General features: G+C 43.8%; 1 protein-coding gene across 2 annotated transcripts in view; it reads left to right on the forward strand.

The window, feature by feature from the left end:
• OPRK1 (opioid receptor kappa 1) overlaps window positions 1-21,089 on the forward strand; it is a 149,237-nt gene that overhangs the window by 26,377 nt on the left and 101,771 nt on the right. For both annotated transcript variants that reach the window (XM_044294199.1, XM_044294200.1), the window contains exon 2: window positions 12,546-12,730. In XM_044294199.1, the coding sequence (XP_044150134.1) occupies window positions 12,669-12,730 (62 nt within the window). In that variant the 5' untranslated portion in view covers window positions 12,546-12,668. The remainder of the gene's footprint in view (window positions 1-12,545; window positions 12,731-21,089) is intronic.

A 21,089-nucleotide genomic window follows, 5' to 3' on the forward strand; every position in this document is an offset into this window, starting at 1 on the left:
ACTCCACCTTGCACATGCTGGCCATACTGTGCGAGCAGCAGGATGAATCGCTCTGCGGAACAGCACTACTTCACCACCAATGACTGGGCCTCCATGCGAGACCTGTGTTCCTTGTTGCGCTGTTTCGAGTACTCCACCAACATGGCCAGTGCTGATAATGCCGTTCTCAGCTTTACTATCCCACTTCTATGCCTCCTTGAAAAAATGCTTCTGGGGATAATGGAAGAGTATGTGGCACAGGAGGAGGAAGAGGGATCATTTCATAGGGTTTCAGGCCAGTCATTCACAAGTGGCTCCGAGGGTGGGTTCCTGCACCCACAAATGGCAGGTACACAATTGTCCAGCCAGGGAACAGTTCTGGAGGATGAGGAGGTGGAGGATGAGGAGGAGGAGATGGAGGAGGAGGAGCCGTGTTCACAGCAGGGTGGCACCCAAACCAGCTCATGGCCATCACTGGTGCGTGGCTGGGTGGATACAGAGGACACAGATGATACACCTCCCACAGAGGACAGCTTGTCGTTGCCTGGTACACATGAGCGATTACATGCTGCAGTGTCTCCGCAACGACCGCCGAGTTGCCCACATTTTAACTTGTGCTGATTACTGGGTGGCCACGCTGCTGGATCCCCGTTACAAGGACAACGTAACATCCTTAATTCCGTCCTGACAGCGGGGGCACAGTGGAAGCACAAGGCGAAGGCAGAGGATGAGGAAAAGGTTGCCAACACAGCTTGGGGACCACCAGCACCTCAGAAGACAGGGTTAGCATGGCCGAAATGTGGAAAATATTTGTCAGCACGCCGCAACAACCAGCACCACCAGCTGATATGGAGCGTCTTAGCAGGAGGCAGCATTTTAGCAAAATGGTGGAGCAGTATGTGGGAACACGCCTACATGAACTGAATGACGGGTCTGCCCCCTTCAACTTCTGGGTCTCCAAATTGGGCACATGGCCTGAGCTTGCCCTTTACACCTTGGAAGTGCTGGCCTGCCCTGAAGCCAGGGTATTGTCTGAACATGTGTTTAGCACGGCAGGGGGCGTTATCACAGACAAGCGCAGCCGCCTGTCAACAGCCAATGTGGACAAGCTCACGTTTATTAAAATGAACCAGGCATGGATCCCACAGGACTTGTCTGTACCTTGTTATACTACAGCGAAATTGCTCATTGTTGTATTATAGATATTTCCCACTCTTTTGCAGTGTACCCTAATTAAAAATAAAAATAAAACAAATTAAAACCAGTGTTGGCTACCTCGTCCTCTTCCACCGCCGCTTCCACCTACACCGCTACGTCCACCGCATCCTCAAACTCCTACTCCATATGGACCTCCACCTCATAAATCAAGATAATTTTTTTTTTTATTTATAAGTATTTTATTTTATGTAATTTCACTTATTTGTCTGTTACATTCTCGGGTGAAATTCACCAATTTTGGGCTGTGATATACCCCTGCTCTACCTAGTAGACAGGTAAAAACATTTCACCATTCTTGGGTGACATTTGACAATTTTTGCCATGATTAAACCCCTGCTCTGCATAGGTGACAGGGACATCAATTAAAAAAAAATCGTCTGTTACATTGTCAGGTGACATTTTACCAATTTTGCCATATACAAACCCCCTGCTCTGCATAGGTGACAGGGAATTAAATTTCAAAAATTTTTCTTTAATTGATGCACGCCACCTTCTTTACTTGTAAGCTTCGGCTTCAATAATTTGTCCCACTTTTCCGCTCGATCAACATTTAATTTCATCCATTCATCTCTTTCTCACGCTCCCTCTCCGACGTGCAACCCTGATTCGCCGATAACTATGATCAACATTGTAGGCGCAGAAAAGAACATCGAAAGTTGATAGAGAAGATATCCAAATGGATCGTGGACGTCACGGGGACGTGCGATCAGGCAGGAGTTATCTAGAGTCAACAAAGCCGCAGCAGGGCCTCTCATGTCTAACGTTTCAAAATCCAAAATACCCCAGTGACATTCCCTATAATTTTTTAATAATCATTCCAATAACAGGGCATCTTAAGAGTCCTGTATTGTTATTTATCGTCACTACCTCCCCGAGTCAGGAGTGGGTAATTGCCGCGCGCCCCATCCTTAACTTAGAAGCTTCTGCTTCAGTACTTTGTCCCACATTTCCGTTCGATCACATTGAATTTCATCCATTGACCTCCCTTGGATGTAGTATCCCTTTCTCACTCTCCCTCTCCGGTATGGAACCCTGATTCGCTGCTATTTGTGATCAACATGGTGGGCGCAGAAAAGAACATCTAAAGTTGTTAGAGAAGATATCCAATTGGATCGTGAACATCACGGGGACGTGTGACAAGGTGGGGCACGTACTGACTGATGGGACACGTACTGACTGATGGGTCTGCCCCACTTCAACTTCTGGGTCTCCAAATTGGGCACATGGCCTGATCTTGCCCTTTACACCTTGGAGGTGCTGGCCTGCCCTGCAGCCAGTGTATTGTCTGAACGTGTGTTTAACACGACTGGAGGGGGTTATCACAGGTTATATTTCCCAATGTTTTGGGGTGTACCCTAATTTAAACAAAAAATAAATAAAATTAAAACCAAAAAGCAGTGTAGGCTACCTCCTCCTCCACCGCCGCTTCCACCTACACCGCCACGTCCACTGCCTTCTCAACCTCCTACTCCACATGGACATCGTCCTCCTAGATTAAGCTTATTATTTTTTTATTTTTACATATTTTATGTTTTTTGTTAAGTCATTTCCCTATCCACAGTTTTCAGATCACTTGCCATGCTCTTAACCACATTTTGCCAGCCCTCTAGCCCTCTCCATGACATTTTTAGAGCCATTTTAGTGCTCAAAAGTTTGGATCCCCATTGACTTCAATGGGGTTCGGGTTCGGGGTCAAGTTCGGGTCCCGAACTCGAACTTTTTTGTGAAGTTCGTCCGAACCCTTCGAACCCGAACATCCAGGTGTCCGCTCTACTCTACTAATAAGCCCTTTTTCCTTTTCCCCACTAATAGACGCCCAAAAAAGGCTTTAGAACATATAACTGCAGCCGTGAACGGTAAATAAAATTTTGGTTTTTTACCACTAATACACGCCAAAAAGGGCTTTCATTTTCTCACTTCACCACACAACGGCTAATAAGCCCTCTTCTTTTTCCCTACTAATACACAAAAAAAAAGGCTTTAGAATGTATATCTGTGACAGTGAATGGTAAATAAAAAAATGTTGCCACTAATACACGCAGAAAATGGCTGTAATTTTCTCACTTCATCACACAACGGCTACTAAGCCCCCTTTTTTCCCCCCACTAATACACAACAAAAAAAGGCTTTAGAACATATAAATGCAGCCGTGAACGGCAAACAATACATTTTTTTGCCACTAATACACGCCAAAAAGGGCTGTAATTTTCTCACTTCACCACATAACGGCTAATAAGCCACTTTTTTCCACCCTACTAATAAATGGCAAAAAAAGGCTTTAGAACATATATATATATAACTTCACTGCACAAGGGCTAAGAAGACCCCAATAACAAGAACGGTTTGCTTGAATTTGAGGTATTGCAAACCTGAAAGGAGCAGCAGTATAATGGCAATTTGGATCCGCAGTCAGTGCAGCAAGGTGTAATAGGATTGTTCCTATTACCCAGGCTGAACCCTGTTCTGCTCCAATACTGTGTAATAATTCCTTCCTATCCTTTCCCTACACTTATAATGCTCTTTCCCTGAACTTCTATTGAGCAAAATATGTTTTAAAGTATTTCCTAGCACTGTCCCTAGCACCTGCTAATGTCTCTCCTTGCACTAAGTACACTGGAAAATGGCTGAATCTAAGATGGCTGAGGCTATTTATAGGGCTGTGACATCACAGGACTGGCTGGCTGCTGATTGGCTGTATGCATGGCATTGTGGGTGATCCCTCGATCCTAGAGTTCGGTGCTCCATGTCCTAACATTTGCAGTAGCCATTTTAGGAAAAAAATGTGATTCATTACCACGAAGCGTGAGGAAATTCGGATTCGGTGTAAATCGAATAATTTCGGATTGAATTCCACTTCGTCAGCTTCGATTTGCTCATCTCTAGTTCTGTTCTTAGTTGCTTCCAGTCCCTGTCGAAAGTGGCTTGTTTCCATGAACAGTGTGGCCTTTCACTGGTCTTAGCACTCTCATATGCTAGAATTGTATGTTCTCCTGGGCCAGAGAATATAAATGAAAGATTTCCAAAATGTGTGAACACAAAATGGTATAGTTTTTTTTTCTATTTGTCCTCTATTCCTCACGCTCCCCGTATGGAGGGTGGCATTTCACCATTCACCTTATGCAGTGGATAGGTTAGGCGTACCCCTCACTATAAGGCTATTATAGTGCCTTTAACCCCTTCCTTAGTGACCAGCCTGTTTCGGGCCTTACTGACCAAGTGTTTTTCTTCCTTTTTTCATTGTCGCGTTCCAAGAGCTATAACTTTTTTTTCGCCGTCTATATAGCTTTATGAGGGCTTGTTTTTGCGGGACAAGTTGTAGTTTTTAATGGCGCCATTTTTGGGCGCACATACCTTTTTGATTAACTTTTATTAACTCTTTCTGGGAACGAGATGTGAAAAACAGCAATACTGTCAATGTGTTTTTACATTATAAATTTTATGGCATTCATTTTTTGGTGTAAAAAACATAATATATTTATTCTCTGGGTCACTACGATTACAGTGATACCAAATACACATAGTTTTTTTTTCCATTTTACTACTTTTTTGCAATAAAACCCCTTATTTTAAAAGCAAAAAATGTTTTTGCATCGCCTCTTCCCAAGACCCATAACTTTTTAATATTTTTTTCTATGGAGTTGTGTGAGGGCTTTATTTTTACGGGACGACTTGTGTTTTTTCATTGGTATTATTCTGGAGTAAATGGTGCTTTTTGATCGCTTGTTATTACGTTTTTTAAGACTAAATTAGCAATTCTGTCTTTTTTTTTTTCTACTGAGTTCAACGTAGGGGATAATTTACATGATATTTATGTAGTACGGGTCGTTACGGACACAGCAATACCAAACATATGGGGGAGATTTTTTTTCCATTTTTTTTCATTGAAAAGTGTATTTTCAATGAAAATGTTTTTAATGAGATTTTTTTATAACAAACAATGGGATTATAACAAACAACATTATGATTTATTTTAAAATACAATGCATTATCCCTATAATGCATTACATTTTAATATCAGTGCTATTCTTACATTGACCAGCAGGTTTCGTCAGAGAGGCTTAGCCTGCTGGAAATTACTAAAGGCTGGTGGTCTTGGGCCTACATGAGACCCCTGCCAGCCTTCACACACATCGGCACCCCGCGATCGCATTTGCGGGGTGCCTATGGGAGTCTGCTCCCTCTGTCAGCACTTTACATGCGGTGGGCGCCATTACCCGTGGCATGTAAAGTGTTAAACAGCCCGGATCAGCATTCCTGACGGTCCGGGCTGTTAGAGCAGGGCCCCCACCCCCCGCTGCACGGGGGGTGGGCTTGCTTAGACTGGGCAGCCATAATAAAGTCCCAGCGGCCCAGCCTAAGGCCCCTTAGTGTCCGCCGTAAAAAGGCGTGTGGGTGGTCACTAAGGGGTTAAAATTAAATAGAGGCAATTTAAACACGGGTATCTATAAGATGCTCATATACGGTTATACCTAGTTTTGGGGGAACTTTATACGACAAAGTACAGCTTACAATAGTCCTTTCAAATGTCATGTTCAGTTAGATGCCTAGCAAAGTCTATAGTCATTCTAACTGGTACTGTACAGGTGGAACCCTAAGCATCCACTAATTCACCCCTCAATGGGCTTCTGTCTCTTCTGTGGTCTAAAATAAATGATAAATGTAGACTTTTCAGTTCAGTGACACAAAGGTCACAAAATGAGATGTCTAGTGAATATGCAAAAAGGTATCTCCCAGGAAAGAGAACCATCTCACCAGTGCTACCTGTTAAAATTAGCTCCCTATGAGTCAAGATCCAACTTTCCGACAAGCCTTGGGATTTGACAAGGGAATATATCTGTTTTCTGGAAGATATCCCTTTGTATATTAGTTTCCCATGGAGCATTGCCAACAAGTCTCCATACAGGACTGGTCTCTTTAAGGGGATTCATCACCCTGCCTAGGTGATTCCAAGGAATTGCACTGAGCTAACCAGAATCCTACTTAATACCGATGACTGGTAACCACACTACGGGTGGATATTTGTCTTCGCTGTGTTCTCTTGTCAAATCCCAAGGCTTGTTAGAAAGTCAGATTTTAACTCATAGGGAGCCACTTTCAAAAGGTGGTGCTGGCGAGATGGTTCTCTTTCCTTGGAGATACCTATTTACGTATAGATAAGAGTGACTATAGTTAATACCTGATAGAATAAATAAAAAACTCATGTGAAAAAGTCATGTATCAATGTTTCTTATTCATATTGCTCAGGGAAAATAATGACATTTGTTGTCACTCTGCCTTAGGGCTCATTTAGACAGCCATATGAATGGGTCCGCACCCGTTCCACAATTTTGCCAAATGTGTGCGGACCCATTCATTTCAATCGGGCCGCAAAAGATGCGGACAGCACACCATGTACTGTCCGCATCCGTGGTTCTGTTTCAAAAATTGTGTCCACCTTTACTGTAGAAATGGCAGGTTACACTTCTGCTGAGTTCTTGGACAAACCTAATTAGAACCCAAAGGTTCTAGTGAGCTGTGATTGAGAAATATTGTCTTATACAGTCTTGATTATATCCCTAAAGAAGCAAAAATTCTACTTGATTCTAATTTTGTGCAGATGAAACAATCTGTTTACTTTATTGTAGAGAATTGTCCACAGTAAACCTTTTAGCACATGGCCTACATTTTATAGAGGCTTCAGTGATGGTACTTTACAGTGCTTCAGCTTTTTCAAGGATCACTGATGCAGGTGCACATATTAATAAGCTCACAGAAACCTTTATAAACGTATCGAAATACACAAAAGCTTTGTCAATCATGAAAGCAGTTATGATTTTGTCTTCATCTCATGATCACAGGAGCAATATTGGAGATCCTCTCTTGAAAAATTGAACTTGTGTCAAGTGAGCGCTTTGTGCACAGAATAAACCTTATTTAATTTTTTGTAGTTATTGAAATTCAAAGTGCAAAACAGCAGAAAATGGGAAAGCTATACATTCTGTGAGAGTATATATCCAAATGCATCTATGTAGGAAAAACACCCTGCATAGTTCTTTTTTATCCACAGGGTTAGTAACAAATGACTAGAGATGAGTGAATCGAAGCTGACGAAGTGGAATTCGATCCGAATTTCAGGAAAAAATTAGATTTGCACCGAAGACTAATTTCCTCGCGCTTCGTGGTAACGAATCACACTTTTTTCCTAAAATATATGCTGCTGCACGTATTGGGACATGGAGAGAGGAACTCTGGGAAGGCGGGATCACCCATAATGCCATGCATGTAGCCAGTCAGCAGCCAGCCAGCCCTGTGATGTCACAGCCCTATAAATAGCTGCAGCCATCTTAGATTCTGCCATTTACCAGTGCAGGGAGAGACGTCTGCAGGCGCTAGGGACAGTGCTAGAAAAAATGTCATTGTGCTAAAAAAAATAGTTTACAGGTGCAGGGAAAGATTATTCAAGGTGTAGGGAAAGGATAGGGAGGAATCATTCCACAGCATTTCTGTTGAACAGGGTTCAGTAGGGGAGGTTACAGTCTGGGTAATAGGAACAATCCTATTACACCTTGCTGCACAGACTGGGCACCCAAATTGCCATTATACAGCTCTGTAATTCCAGCAAACCTGTCTTATTAGGGTGCAAGTGCTGTTTGATTCAGGCATTAACAGGGGTTATTACAAGGAAATATTTCTACCTCTTATTTGCCCTTGTGCGGTGCAGTTATATGTTCTAAAGCATTTTATGGCTTGTATTAGTGGGAAAAAAGGGCTTATTAGCTGCTGTGGTGAAGTGCTAAAATTACAGCAAAAGTAAAATATATTTGCTGCTCAGCGGTGCAGTTATCTGTTGTAAAGCCTTTTGTGGCATGTATTAGCGGGCAAGTAGTGATGAGGAGAGTGGTGTGGGAGCTGGTGTTGCGAGCAGTCAGAGACGGTTGAGGAGGACATCAGTGACATGCAGACAGTACTCGATGATGATGATGATGATGCAGCTGATCGCACTTGGGAGACGGGTGACATAGGGGCTTTATTATTTTTTTCTTTATATAATAATGTAATATAAAATCCGGTGTCTCCATTATAAATCTGCAGCGTGGGGGCCCTGTGTGGCTTCTACACACTTTCAAAATAATCTTTCAGTGGGGCGAATAGATTCCGGATGACCGGGATGCTCTATGACCTTCCCAGGAGCTTCTGTCGGAAGCAGCGGTTAATTTCTGAGACGTCCGTATAGTGCGGGAGGAATCCCAAGACCCTCTCCATCTCCGTGCACCGCAGGATGTCCTCCTTCCCATCCATGATGACTGGGAACTAGTGATTTTTTCCCTGACGAAGAGACCAGGGGCAGGTAGTTATGGTTTGAATATTGATGAACTTCGCGACTCTTCCGGGCTCCAAGCAATCTTGAAGCTTTGTCTTCCCATTGTCTGTAGCTACTAGAGGCCTGTTCATGCGAGGCAGGTTCTCCCAAAAGCATCTGGCTTGAAGAGCAGCCGATACCGCACTTGTATCAATCTTGACAGGATTTGTCTCCAGGTGGAGAGAAATAGTTTTTGGGAATGCTTTCTCCATCGCAACCACGTTCTCGAATAACCAGAAGACTGGACGATTCTCTCCTGTCTTAGGCAACACTTTATTGAGTCATTGTGGATAGTAAAAAAAAAAAGATGTCCACCGCCCCCATAAAGATCTTTTGGGTGCGGGTTAACCAAATAAATTCAATTTAAAATATTAAATTGAACCAAAATTTGATTGAAATAATAAGAAACTAAACTTAATTTCACCAGTATATTATCCCAATCTTCGAGGGAAATTCCCGGACAATCAATTTGCCAAGCCTTTTGTCCCCGAGAACGTGTATTATTAAATCGTGCTTTAAGCAACACTTTATAAAGTTGAGAAATTTTAACCTTCTGTCCCATATTCCCTATAAATTAATTATCGAAGCAGGGAGATCAAGAAAGCGATTACACAGGGCATGGGGGAGAACGGTCGGAGGGAGTAGCGATGAAGCAAACCTACGTCATCACATCTTCACCCCCTTTGATGAAGGGGCTTCATTATTGGGAGAAGAGGATGGCAGCTTGCCCGCGAGGCAGCGGTGGAGCCAGCATGTCGCTAGCGTGGCCGGGAGTCAGCAGGGTGGCAGCAGTGGGAGGTCGGTATCCAAGCGTACCTGGGGTAGACCACCCGCTTCGCAGGAGCCTACCTGCCCGGGAAGTAGCGGTGCACGTGTTCATGGAGGTAGTGGCGGTAGCAGTCAGTTAGTGCATAGTGTTGGGGGTAAAATCACCTACTCGGCGGTGTGGCAGTTGTTTGTTAAGCCGCCGGACGAGGTGTACATGGCCATATGTAGAATCTGTGGGCAGAAGGTGAAGCGTGGCCAGGGTGCAAATGTTGGCACCACGGCCCTGCGTCAACATAAAGTGGCCTGGGAGAACCGTGGCTCCGATGTGTTCCAGCCTGCCGCAGCAGTGGCACGCAGCCGATTTCAGGCAGTCAAGGCTCCACCACCTCAGCCGAAGGGAGCTGTCTGTCCTTCCCTTCATCTGCTGGTCTTGATGCTCCTGCTCCTCGCCTTCCTACTCCTCGTCAGTCATTCTGTCTGTTGTGTTGTTCCTCTAGAAAAATTGAAGAAAAGTGAATATTAGACTGTTCAAAAAAATAGCAGTGTTTGTATTCTTCTTAGCAAACTCAAACATTTACTATATAAACTGAAAAATGTTTGAATATTTTGCTTTCCTTTGAATCACTTAACTAATATTTAGTTGTATAACCACTGTTTCTGAGAACTGCTGTACATCTGTTTTGGAGATCCACATGGACATGACATGGAGTCAACCAACTCCTGGCACCTGTGAACAGTTATTCCAGCCCAGGATGATTGGACTACATTCCACTGCTCTTCTCTATTTCTTGGTTTTGCCTCAGAAACTACATTTTTTATGTCACCCCACAAGTTTTCTATTGGATTAAGATCCGGGGATTTGGCTGACCACTCCATAACGTCAATCTTGTTGGTCTGGAACCAAGATGTTGCACGTTTACTGGTGTGTTTGGGGTTGTTGTCTTGTTGGAACACCCATTTCAAGGGCATTTCCTCTTTATCATAATGCAGCATGACCTCTTCAAGTATTCTGATGTATTTAAACTGATCCATGATCCCTAGTATGCGATAAATAGGCCCAACACCGTAGTATGAGAAACATCCCCATACCATGATGCTTGCGCCAACATGCTTCACTGTCTTCACAGTGTACTGTGGCTTGAATTCAGTGTTTGGGGGTCATCTGACAAACTTTCTCCTGCCACTAGACCCAAAAAGAACAGTCTTACTTTCATCAGTCCACAAAATGTCTCTTTAGGCCAGTCCATGTGTTCTTTGGCAAATTGTAACCTCTTCAGTACATGTCTTTTTTTCAACAGTGGGACTTTGCGGGGGCTTCTTGCAGATAGCCTGGCTTCACATAGGCGTCTTCTAATTGTAACAGTACTCACAGGTAACTTCAGACCTTTTTAGATCTTCCTGGAGCTGATTGTTGGCTGAGTCCTTGCCATTTTGGCTATTCTTCTATCTCTGTAAAGAATAAATCAAGGCAACTGGACTTACTGAAGATTTCTTGAAAACGTTTCACTCGTTCTTCCAACGAGCTTTCTCAATTCTGAGTGACTGTACAAGAATTCTCTGGGAATAAATATGTAACTGAATCAACATCTGGTAATTATACCCAGCATGGGGTCAGAGGTCATTATATCCAGCATGGGGTCAAAGGTGTTAATCCCATTATCCTAATTAGAATCAGTAGGTGATAATGACCTCCCAGAAAAAGGTGTCAAGACAGCATTGTATTTGGCAGACAATATTCTTCTATCCATTTGAATGGTAGTTTTTCGCTTTCTTCCACGTCTTTCAGGTTTTTGTTACAATTTTAAAACATTGGCGATCATTTTAGCTGAGCAGCCTATCATTTTCTGCACTTCTTTATATGTTTTCCCCTCTCCAATCAACTTTTTAATCAGGGTACGCTGTTCTTCTGAACAATGTCTGGAAAGACCCATTTTACTCAGAATTTCAGAGAGAAATGCACTGTTACCAGCATGTACAACATTTGCTGCTTTCCTTCCTTAAATAAGGGCAATTATTGCCACCTGTTTTTCAACGAATGAATGACCTCACTAAATGAACTCCACACCTCTATTATTTTGAACATGCCCTTTTCAATTAGTGATTCAATTACACAGAATCAGCAGCATGCATGTCATGACTGTTGGGTCTGTTGGATTTATATTACTCTACTACACCTGCTAGTAAATTATTTGACATGCAGAAATATAATTTCTACCAAAAACAGTGATTGATCAGGTTAGTGATGTCTGACTGCTATTATTTTGAACACAACTGTACATGGTACACATGCATAAATACACCATATATACACTACACACACACATACCACCCAACTTTAAAAAAGCTTAAAGAGGACCTTTCATCTGGCAAAACATTGTGAACTAAGTATCATGATATATACAGCGGCGCCCAGGGATCTCACTGCACTTACAATTATCCCTGGGCGCCGCACCGTTCTCCTGCTATGCCCTCCGGTATGTTCCGTCACTTGGTTATAGTAGGAGGAGACTGCCCTTGTTTTCCTGGGCTTCTCCTTCTCCTAGGCCAGGTCTGGCCAACCTGCGGCTCTCCAGCTGTTGCAAAACTACAACTCACAGCATGCCCAGACAGCCTACAACTATCAGCCTACAGCAGAGCATCGTGGGAATTGTAGTTTTACAACAGCTGGAGAGCCGCAGGTTACCCAGCCCTGTCCTAGGCTGTAGCGCTGGCCAATCGCAGTGCAGGGCTCACAGCCTGGGACAAAAAAACTCCCAGCACTACAGCCTGGGAGAAGAAGACGCCCAGGAGAACAAGGGCAGTCTCCGCCTACTATAACCAAGTGATCGAAGATACCGGAGGGCATAGCAGGAGAACGGAGCGGCGCCCAGGGATAATAGTAAGTGCAGTGAGATCTCTGGGTGCTGCTGTACAGATCATGACAGTTCAGAATTTTTTCTCGGGTTAAATGTCCTCTTTAAGGAGCTAATCTATGGAATGGAAGCTCCCATCTCCAGCTGCCGCTGTAATTTTAACAACTGGATATGAAGAACCTGAGGGAACTTGCTGAATCCGATGCCTGTTTTTACACTAGCGCTTGTACTGCTAATACTCTCTGTATTCTGGCATTGCAGGGTATACAACCGCTAGTGTGAAACTAGCCTTAGCTTCACCAAATAAAATGGAAGCAGTTATAAACCACTTCTGTCTTCACCCTATGGTCCTTAATGTGTTTGTTTTTGTCTTTAAAATGCAAATACAGAAAGAACTGCTGTGGGACCTGAGGTCATACGAGACATGGATGCAGATTACCAGGCTAATTTATTGAAGCAACATAATTGCATAATGCAAATGCATGCACCTAAAGCAGATTCTAGTCTAGAAAATGTTCAAGATTACCAAATATCCTTCGTACTTCTCAAAGCTGAAAGAGCATGATTTAGACTGGTGAGTGTGTGAAATTATGGACATTCTGTATTGATTAAAACATATAAGGACCTTGAAGTTGCAGTAAACAAAAAAGAAGTTAGAAAGACACATAAAATAGATTTATTGACATAAAATGAACATTGAATCACAGAGGAGTTACAGTATTAATAATTTAGTTGGACTTCAGCTATTATTAATGAGGACCCTTTGTTTCAAACTACTGCATTTAAGATCAATCAACCCTAAGAGGTGACAACTATGTAGTAAGCTGGAGGTTTGGGTTAGTCAACAAATCAGTGTGTCACAAAATGATTGCACTGCACTAGCGCATTTCCATTGACAAGTATGACCATAATGACCAAGGATTCTTCTTTAATTTTTAACAGACCACTGCTAATGATAATGATGCTGTCCACCACGCAGTGGATGTTTTACTATAGTGCATTTTTGTTATTATTATTATAATTATTATTTTATTTATTTTAACTACTTCATTACCGGAGTGTTTATCCCCCTTCCTTAGGCCTCATGCACACAACCATATGCCCTCCGAGACATACGGTCCGTGAACGGGTCGTATGTCCCGGAGCGGCATTGATCATGCGCACGGGAGCACACAGCATCATAGATTACAATGATGCTGTGCACGTCAGGCCACCTGCGGGACTATTGTATCGCACTTATAACATCATATGAGTGCGGGACAATAGTCCAGTGGGCGGCCCGATGTGCACATCATTAATCTATGATGCTGTGTTCTCCCGTGCGCATGATCAATGCCGCTCCGGGACATATGGCCCGCTCACAGACCGTATGTCTCGGAGGGGATACGGTTGTGTGCAAGAGGCCTTAGGCTCCATTCACACTTCCGCAACGTGTTTTGCAGTTCCACTGAGCCGCAAATACGCAAAACACGGAAAGCGCATTTTGCGGACCGCACATTACCGGCACTAATAGAATATGCCTGTTCTTGTTCGCAATTGTGGACAAGAATAGGACATGTTCTATTTTTTTGCGGTACGGATGTGCAGACCCGGAAGCGCGGATCCGCAATTTCGTGTCCGGGCAGCACATAGGAATGAATGGGTCCGCAATTCCGTTCCGAAAAATGCAGAACGAAATTGCGGACGTGTGAATGGAGCCTTACCAGGCCAGTTTTTCAGTTGTAGCAATACATCTATCGAACTGCAAAAAACGGATTAATTTCTGAGCCAGCCTCCATGTATTTGATATTATTTTTCTCAAGACACCTTAGACCTTTCTTTTGTGCCCTTAGATGATGGATATAATATAAAAAAAATAATTTAAGGAAAAACTGAGAAAATTATGAAAAATATATATTTTTCTTTTCTTATAATTTTTTTTTTTTTAAGTATTACAAAAGGTTTCAAGACAAAACATTTCTAAAACCATTACCGCACCATTTTACTCTGGAAATAAGCTCTATTTATGTAATTTATCTACTGGCTGGGCCCGCCACAAGACTTTAAAAGACTGGAGCGCATTTTGGATTTTGGCAGCCTATTTTTCTATTGCTGGTTCTGTAGCACCATACTGCCAGAAAAATGTTGAACAGCGCCAAAACGCTACAAGCCCCTTCAAAGTGACTTTTTTTTAAATGTTATTCACCTAAGGTGTTAATCTTGGGGAAATTTGGATATTACATTTTTTTTTTTTTCTGTGCATTTGTATATTTTACGCTGAAAAAAAAACTGCTATACAAAATATAGCTAAAACAAATACCTAGAGTTTTTAAAATTAACAAATGTGTGTATGTTTGTATATTTTACACCTACAAATTCCACTATACTATTGCTAAAACTAAATAAATATAATAGAAAAAGAAACAAAGTACAGCAGCACTCCTATGATGCCGGGTGCGATTCCCAGTTGTCCCTAGGACGTGGAACGATGATTATAGAGCAGAAAAAATAAGGCAGCACTCCGGTCTTCCAGTGAATAGGTGGATACTTTATTACACCCAACAGCAATGCAGCATTTCAGCTCTCTCAATGGAGCCTTTGTCAAGCTGGTGATAGTAGTGCTCAGACACATATAAATACAGCTGAATATGTAAGTGTCTCATAATTGATAATAAACATATTAACATGAGTATAGAGTGAATACATGATTGTGAATCAAATCTTATAAAGTGCTTACAGTGATGGCAATGACAAATTGATGCATAATCTTAATTGCATAATATTGTGCATATATCATGATTACATATAATGAATTCATGAATCATTGATAAGGTGCTCCTGTGCAAAATAGATAATTAAAAAAGAACAGACCCTAACATGATCGGCTCCATGCGTCACCCTTTTGGCATCCCACGATGTGCACTGCGCATGTGCTCGCAGGCGTCCCGCTTTCTGCCCTATAATAAATATATATTTTTTATTTAATTTTTTATGAACCAAAAAGGGGCTGGATATTTGTATGGGTGTGTAAGTAGTCTAATTACTATTGCTAATACTAGTAACTATTGTTATATCTATAATATACATTTTTTTTTATTTTTGTATTATTTATTTATTTATTCATATTTAAATATATTATATATTTGCTTTTTTTTTTTTTTTTTTTAAGTGAATTAACCCCTTTGCCACAGTCAAGGCAGGAAGAGGCTAATTCCCAGCCTCCAGGCTGACATTTCATTTTAAAGCCAGCAGGTGGCGATCTTACATAAGAAAAAGCACTCCCTGTTGGCTTTCAACTTCTTCAATGTTACCCACGCTTGTAGCAGAGTGCTACAAGCATGTATTACAGCCAGACTGCTCCAGCTGGCTTCCGGACTTCTCCCTGTGACAGCGCGATCACAGCGATCTGTGGCGGCACAGGCTGCTGGCAGATCGCGATGTAACCCAACGCTTTTATATGTCGGGTTACAGATAAGAGCCTACCGCCCCGACGTAGAAAGTCGTGCGGCGGTAGGAAAGTGGTTAAAGAGTACAGCTACACAGTCAGGTTTCTGCATACAATTTTGAAAGTCAAAAACAGGAGTAAATTAATAAAAATGGAGAAGACATATCTGTTCTTTATACTTTCTCTCTTTTTAGGATCCACTCCTGATTTTGGCTTCCACAACTGCATCAGAAATCCTGACCATGTGGTTGTACCCTAAGGGCCACATGATAACTTTGGTCAGGTGGACCTTGGTGATTTGGCATTGCAGTACCTCTGCAGAAGAATGTAATGCAGTCATGTGACTATGATAACCTGACTGTTGATCTTGTTTGTTCTGGTCATTATGCATTTAGAATAATTTAGTCTTACAGAATAAGGGTCCATTCACACATCTGCATAAATGGGTCCGCATCTGTTCTGCAATTTTGTGGAACGGGTAAGGACCCATTCATTTCAAAGGGGCTGCAAAAGATGCGGACACCGGGTGGTCTGCATCCGTAGTTCGTTTCCCGGCCCTGCAAAAAAGACAGAGCTGGCCCTATTCTTGTCCACAGCCATGGACAAGAATAGGCATTTCTATCATAGTGCCGGCCATGTGCGGTCTGCAAAATGTGGAACGTACATGGCTGTTGTGCGTGTTTCGCGAATCCGCAATTCGCACACTGAAAAACACTTGCGGATGTGTGAATGGACCCTAAGCCATGACTTTCTAGAGCTATGCTTCAAATACTAATACATGCAGCTACAGACATTGTCCCACCCAACTGAATGATTTTATTTATAAGGACTAATACCAGTTAAGTGTTGCCTCAACAACTATATGAACTTTTCAGTTAAAGGGGTTATGTGGTAGTAGAAAAAAAAAAAAAGTTCACAAAAATAGTGCCACACCCCAGGCTTTGTGGCAGTTCACTTTAATTTACTTTAGTATAGCCGAGTTGCAATACTGGGAACAACTCACGTACTCCTGTTACTAGGAGAAAGCAGCCGTGTTTCTGTACGTTTGTACAAGTGCTTCAGATGTGATACTAGATCTTGATAAGTATTCTTATTTATACTAGGAGGTTTGTGCAACTGAAATTAAAGGGAACCTGTCACGGTGTCTGAACATGGTGTTTTATTTCATTCAATTAATTTCCTGCTCATTCAGGACTTCAAAGTCAAAGAGGTGGTCCCATTGGTGATTGACAGCCTTCCCTCTATGACTGTGAATACAAAGATAGCTGTCAATAGCTGACAGGACAGCCTCCTTGGTTTAAAGGCCCAGAAAGAGCATGAATTTAAATGAATATTAATATTCTCAGCTCCTCCTGCTTTATAACATGCTGCTGGTAAATCTAGTGTAAATCTAGTGTATTTAGTATTTTTCTATTTTCTTAATGGCATCAGAAGTGGGGACTTGAGGAATAGAGACTTACTGTATTTATTGCCCTATAAGAGGTACTTTGGGGGGGGGGGGGGTGCATCTTATGGGGCAAATACTAATGAAGCACTCATTAGCACATCAGGATTGGAGAGCGGTGAATGCAGCTCTGGCTCTGTACTCACCACTTCCAGGTCTTCTCCTGGAGGGCTCCTCATGCTTTGTTGTGACCAGCGCACAGTGTAAGGATGTCGGCACGTTCTGTGACCTCACGCTGTGTGACGTTGAGTCACAGCACAACACGACAGGAAGACCAGGAAGAGCAATGGATCTCAGGAGCGGTGGCAGCATCTGGAGCAGGAGAGGTAAGTTGATTTATTTTGTCTGCTCTGAGCTCTGAATAACTGTCACGACCATGTTCATGGTCGTGACTCCTGTAACCGCAAGCAGTTGCCTGCGGTCTAGGTCTGGTTGTCAATCACAGGTGAGGGCTGAAGTATGTTGCCTCACCTGTGGTTGCCGCTGGCAACATTGTTTATTTGGCAGCATAGCAGCCTGAGCTGGTGCTAGGCAGCTTGCTGCAATGTGCATGCGGTTGCACCTGGCAACCTATCTTTGTTAGGTGTGTCTTTTGTATGTCTGGTGTGCACAGGGTTTTAGTTATGTGTGCACTTTCGCCTTTAAGTGGCTGTCTTCCCTTCCCTGGTGTGAGAAGGGTTAATTCCCTTCTGTGTGTGTGAACACTGGGTGTGTCTGTGTGGGTGTGGCTACTTGGGCCTATATAGTCTCTGCTGAGAGCAGTAGTCAGAGGGGGACTTTAGCCATGGTCTGCTGGAGTCATCCTCCTACTTTATACCATCTGCCAGTGAGGGCCACCCTTGTGGTCCTAGATGTTTATATGTTCAGTTGATGTTGTATTCCTTTTGTTATTTAATGCAGCTATGGATCTGGATCTGGATCCTGTGTGTGTATGTGTGTTGGCTGTGTCCATTTAAGTATGGTGTGGACATCAGCGTGTCAGCACAGGGATCCAGTCAGCAAGGCTGTGGCAGGTAGGTGGAACTAGTGCAGTTCACCTGCCACATCCATAGGTCTGTTTTTGTACCCCTTTTCCTTGCAGCTTGGCCAGTGAGACTCCTGTTCCTCCGTGCCTAGGAGGAACAGGTCCTCTTACCCTGCTCCTAGTTCAGGGCCACCCTTAGGGCTAGCAGGGACTATTAGGTTCCGGTGTATGAGCCCTCCCACCATCAGGGTTGGCTCATATGGTTAGGAGTCAGGGTCAGGTTAGGGACGCGATAGGAGGCGACCTGCTCCCTAATTGTGTCGTCCTGGCCGAGCAGCGACCAACCTCATCTGGCATCGCACGCCTGAGGGTTTTCCACCTCTTCAGCTGTGACAATAACAAGGGGATCTGATCTGAGGTCTGAATGGGGGTCATTCAGAATGGGCATCTGATCTGAGGTATGGATAGGGTACTTACTAACATTGGGGGTCTGATCTGAGGTCTGAAAGAGGAGTTTTTCACATTAGGGGTCCCATCTGAAGTCTGATTGGGGGTCTAATTCACATTGGGGCTCTGATCTAAGGCCTGATTGGCGGCAGGGCCGGTGCTACCATAATGCAGACCAAGCGGCTGCCTTAGGGCGCACCTTGGGGGAGGGCGGAAAAATGAACATTTTTTTTTAAATCACTTACTCGTGAGTTGCGCTGCTGCGCCACCGGCCGCCCGCCCCAACCTGCGTGCACCGTGCGGCCCCGGCCCTCACTCACAGAGCGGCACAGGCCTGAAAGTATAGCAACACGGTCACAGGGTCAGGCCAGGGGGATGTGACTGGCAAGTGGCGCAGCGGGCATGGGCGGCAGCAGGGACTGGAGCTGACTGTGTCTGTGAGTCTGACTCACACACAGCCAGATTGCCATAGCAGCAGGACAGGTGGGGACGTGATCACTGATGAGCGCACTAACGCCAGAGTGCACGGCATAAATGTGTTTAAAAAAAAATATTACACAAACAGCAATTATAAATGGAGGGGGGGATGGTGACTGTGACAATGTCTGTAGTCTGTGACATGGGGATGGGGCCAGGGCCGGCCAGGAGTGGGGATGATGTGCCATGGGGGGGACTCAAATGTGACACAATAGGGGGTAATGATGTGATCATGATGTGACACGAAGGGGGTGATGTGACATGGTTTGGAGGGAGGGAGAGAAATGTGACATGGATGGAGGGGGAGAAATGTGACATTGAGGGGGTGAAATGTGACATGCAGGGCTGATGTGACATAGGTGATTTGACATGGAGGGGGAAAAATGTGACATTGAGGCCTTGAGGGGGACAAATGTGACATGGGGGAGAAATGTGACATGGGGGTGATGTGACAGAGGGGATTATGTAAAAAGGGGGAGAAATGTGACATGGAGGGGGAGAAATGTGACATCGGGGGCTGATGGCTGACATGGGGGCATGAAGGCTTACATGGGGGCACGATGGCTTACATGGGGGCACGATGGCTTACATGGGGGCATGATGGCTTACATGGGGCATGATGGCTTACATGGGGAATGATGGCTTACATGAGGCATGATGGCTTACATGAGGCATGATGGATGGGGGCTAATGGCTGACATGGGGGCTAATGGCTGACATGGGGGCTAATGGCTGACATGGGGCTAATGGCTGACATTGGGGGCTAATGGCTGACATTGGGGGTATGATGGCTGACATTGGGGGTATGATGGCCTACATGGGGGCATGATGGCTGACATGGGGGCATGATGGATGGGGGCTGATGCCTGAGCTTATCTGAGGCATTGGGGGGCTTATCTGAGGTCTGATTAACATTGGGGGTCTGATTGCTGGTCTGACCTGAGGTGTAATGGAAAATATTAGAGGGCGAAAAATACGGTCCTTAAACCAGCGATTGTCAGAAGCAAAGAGAAGATACCAGGACCACACAGAGGACAAGCGAGCGGCTGCAGACGGGACCAGGGCCAGGTGAGCTGCGAGGTGGGGGGAGGGGCGCCAAAATGTAGCCTCGCTTGTGTTGGCAAAAATCCTTGCACCGGCCCTGATTGGGGGTCATTCAGAATGGGCGTCTGATCTGAAGTCTGAATGGCGGTCTTACTAAAATTAGTGGTCTGATCTGAAATCTGAATTGAGGAATAAAAGGGGGGTCTTTTTCACACTAGGGGTCCCATCTGAGGTCTGATTAGGGGGTCTTAAAAACATTGGGGGTCTTATCTGATGTCTGATTGGGGATATTTTTAACATTGGTTGTGTAAGCTGAGGTCTCTTTTGGGGTCTTATTAACATTGAGGGTCTGATCTGATGTCTGATTGGGGGTCTTACTAACATTGGGGGTCGGATCTGAGGTCTGAAAGGGGGACTTTTTCATATTAGAGGTCCCATCTGAGGTATGATTGGGGGTCTTATTCATATTGGGGCTTTGATCTGAGGTCTGATTGGGGGTCATTCGGAATGGGCGTCTGATCTGAGGTCTGAATGAGGGTCTTAATAACATTGGGGGTCTGATCTGAGGTCTGATTAACATTGGGGGTGTGATTGGTGATCTCATCTGAGGTCTAATGCAAAATATTTTTTTTATTTTACTCCTCTGAATATTATTATTTTATTCTCTTAGTGCTGACTTATTCTGCTGCGCCTTAGGGTCCATTCAGACTTTGGTAGGTGTTTTGCTGTCCGCAAATTGCGGATCTGCAAAACACAGACACCGTCAATGTGAGTTCCGCATTTCGCTGACTTCACATCGCCGGCACTATAACAAAAAATACCTTTTCTTGTCAGTTGCGGACAAGACATTTAAAAAAACTAAGCTAATGAGAAAAAAAAATTCATATGAAAAAGAACCATCCTGAAAGATATAAAATCCAAAGGTTACTGCTTACTCGTTTCGAGCATAACATTCTTACTCACAGCATAAATACTTTGAGTAAGAGCACTGTTACATTTGAAACTTGTAAATGATAACCTTTGAATTTTATATATTTCATGTCTACTGTGACATGTGTATCCACGGCGCATGCGCGAGCTTATGGCTCAGCAAACGCATTCCGTGGATACACATGTCAGAGCCTGGAATCGGC

The sequence above is a fragment of the Bufo gargarizans genome, chromosome 5, assembly GCF_014858855.1.
Source record: "Bufo gargarizans isolate SCDJY-AF-19 chromosome 5, ASM1485885v1, whole genome shotgun sequence".
NCBI lineage: Eukaryota > Metazoa > Chordata > Amphibia > Anura > Bufonidae > Bufo > Bufo gargarizans.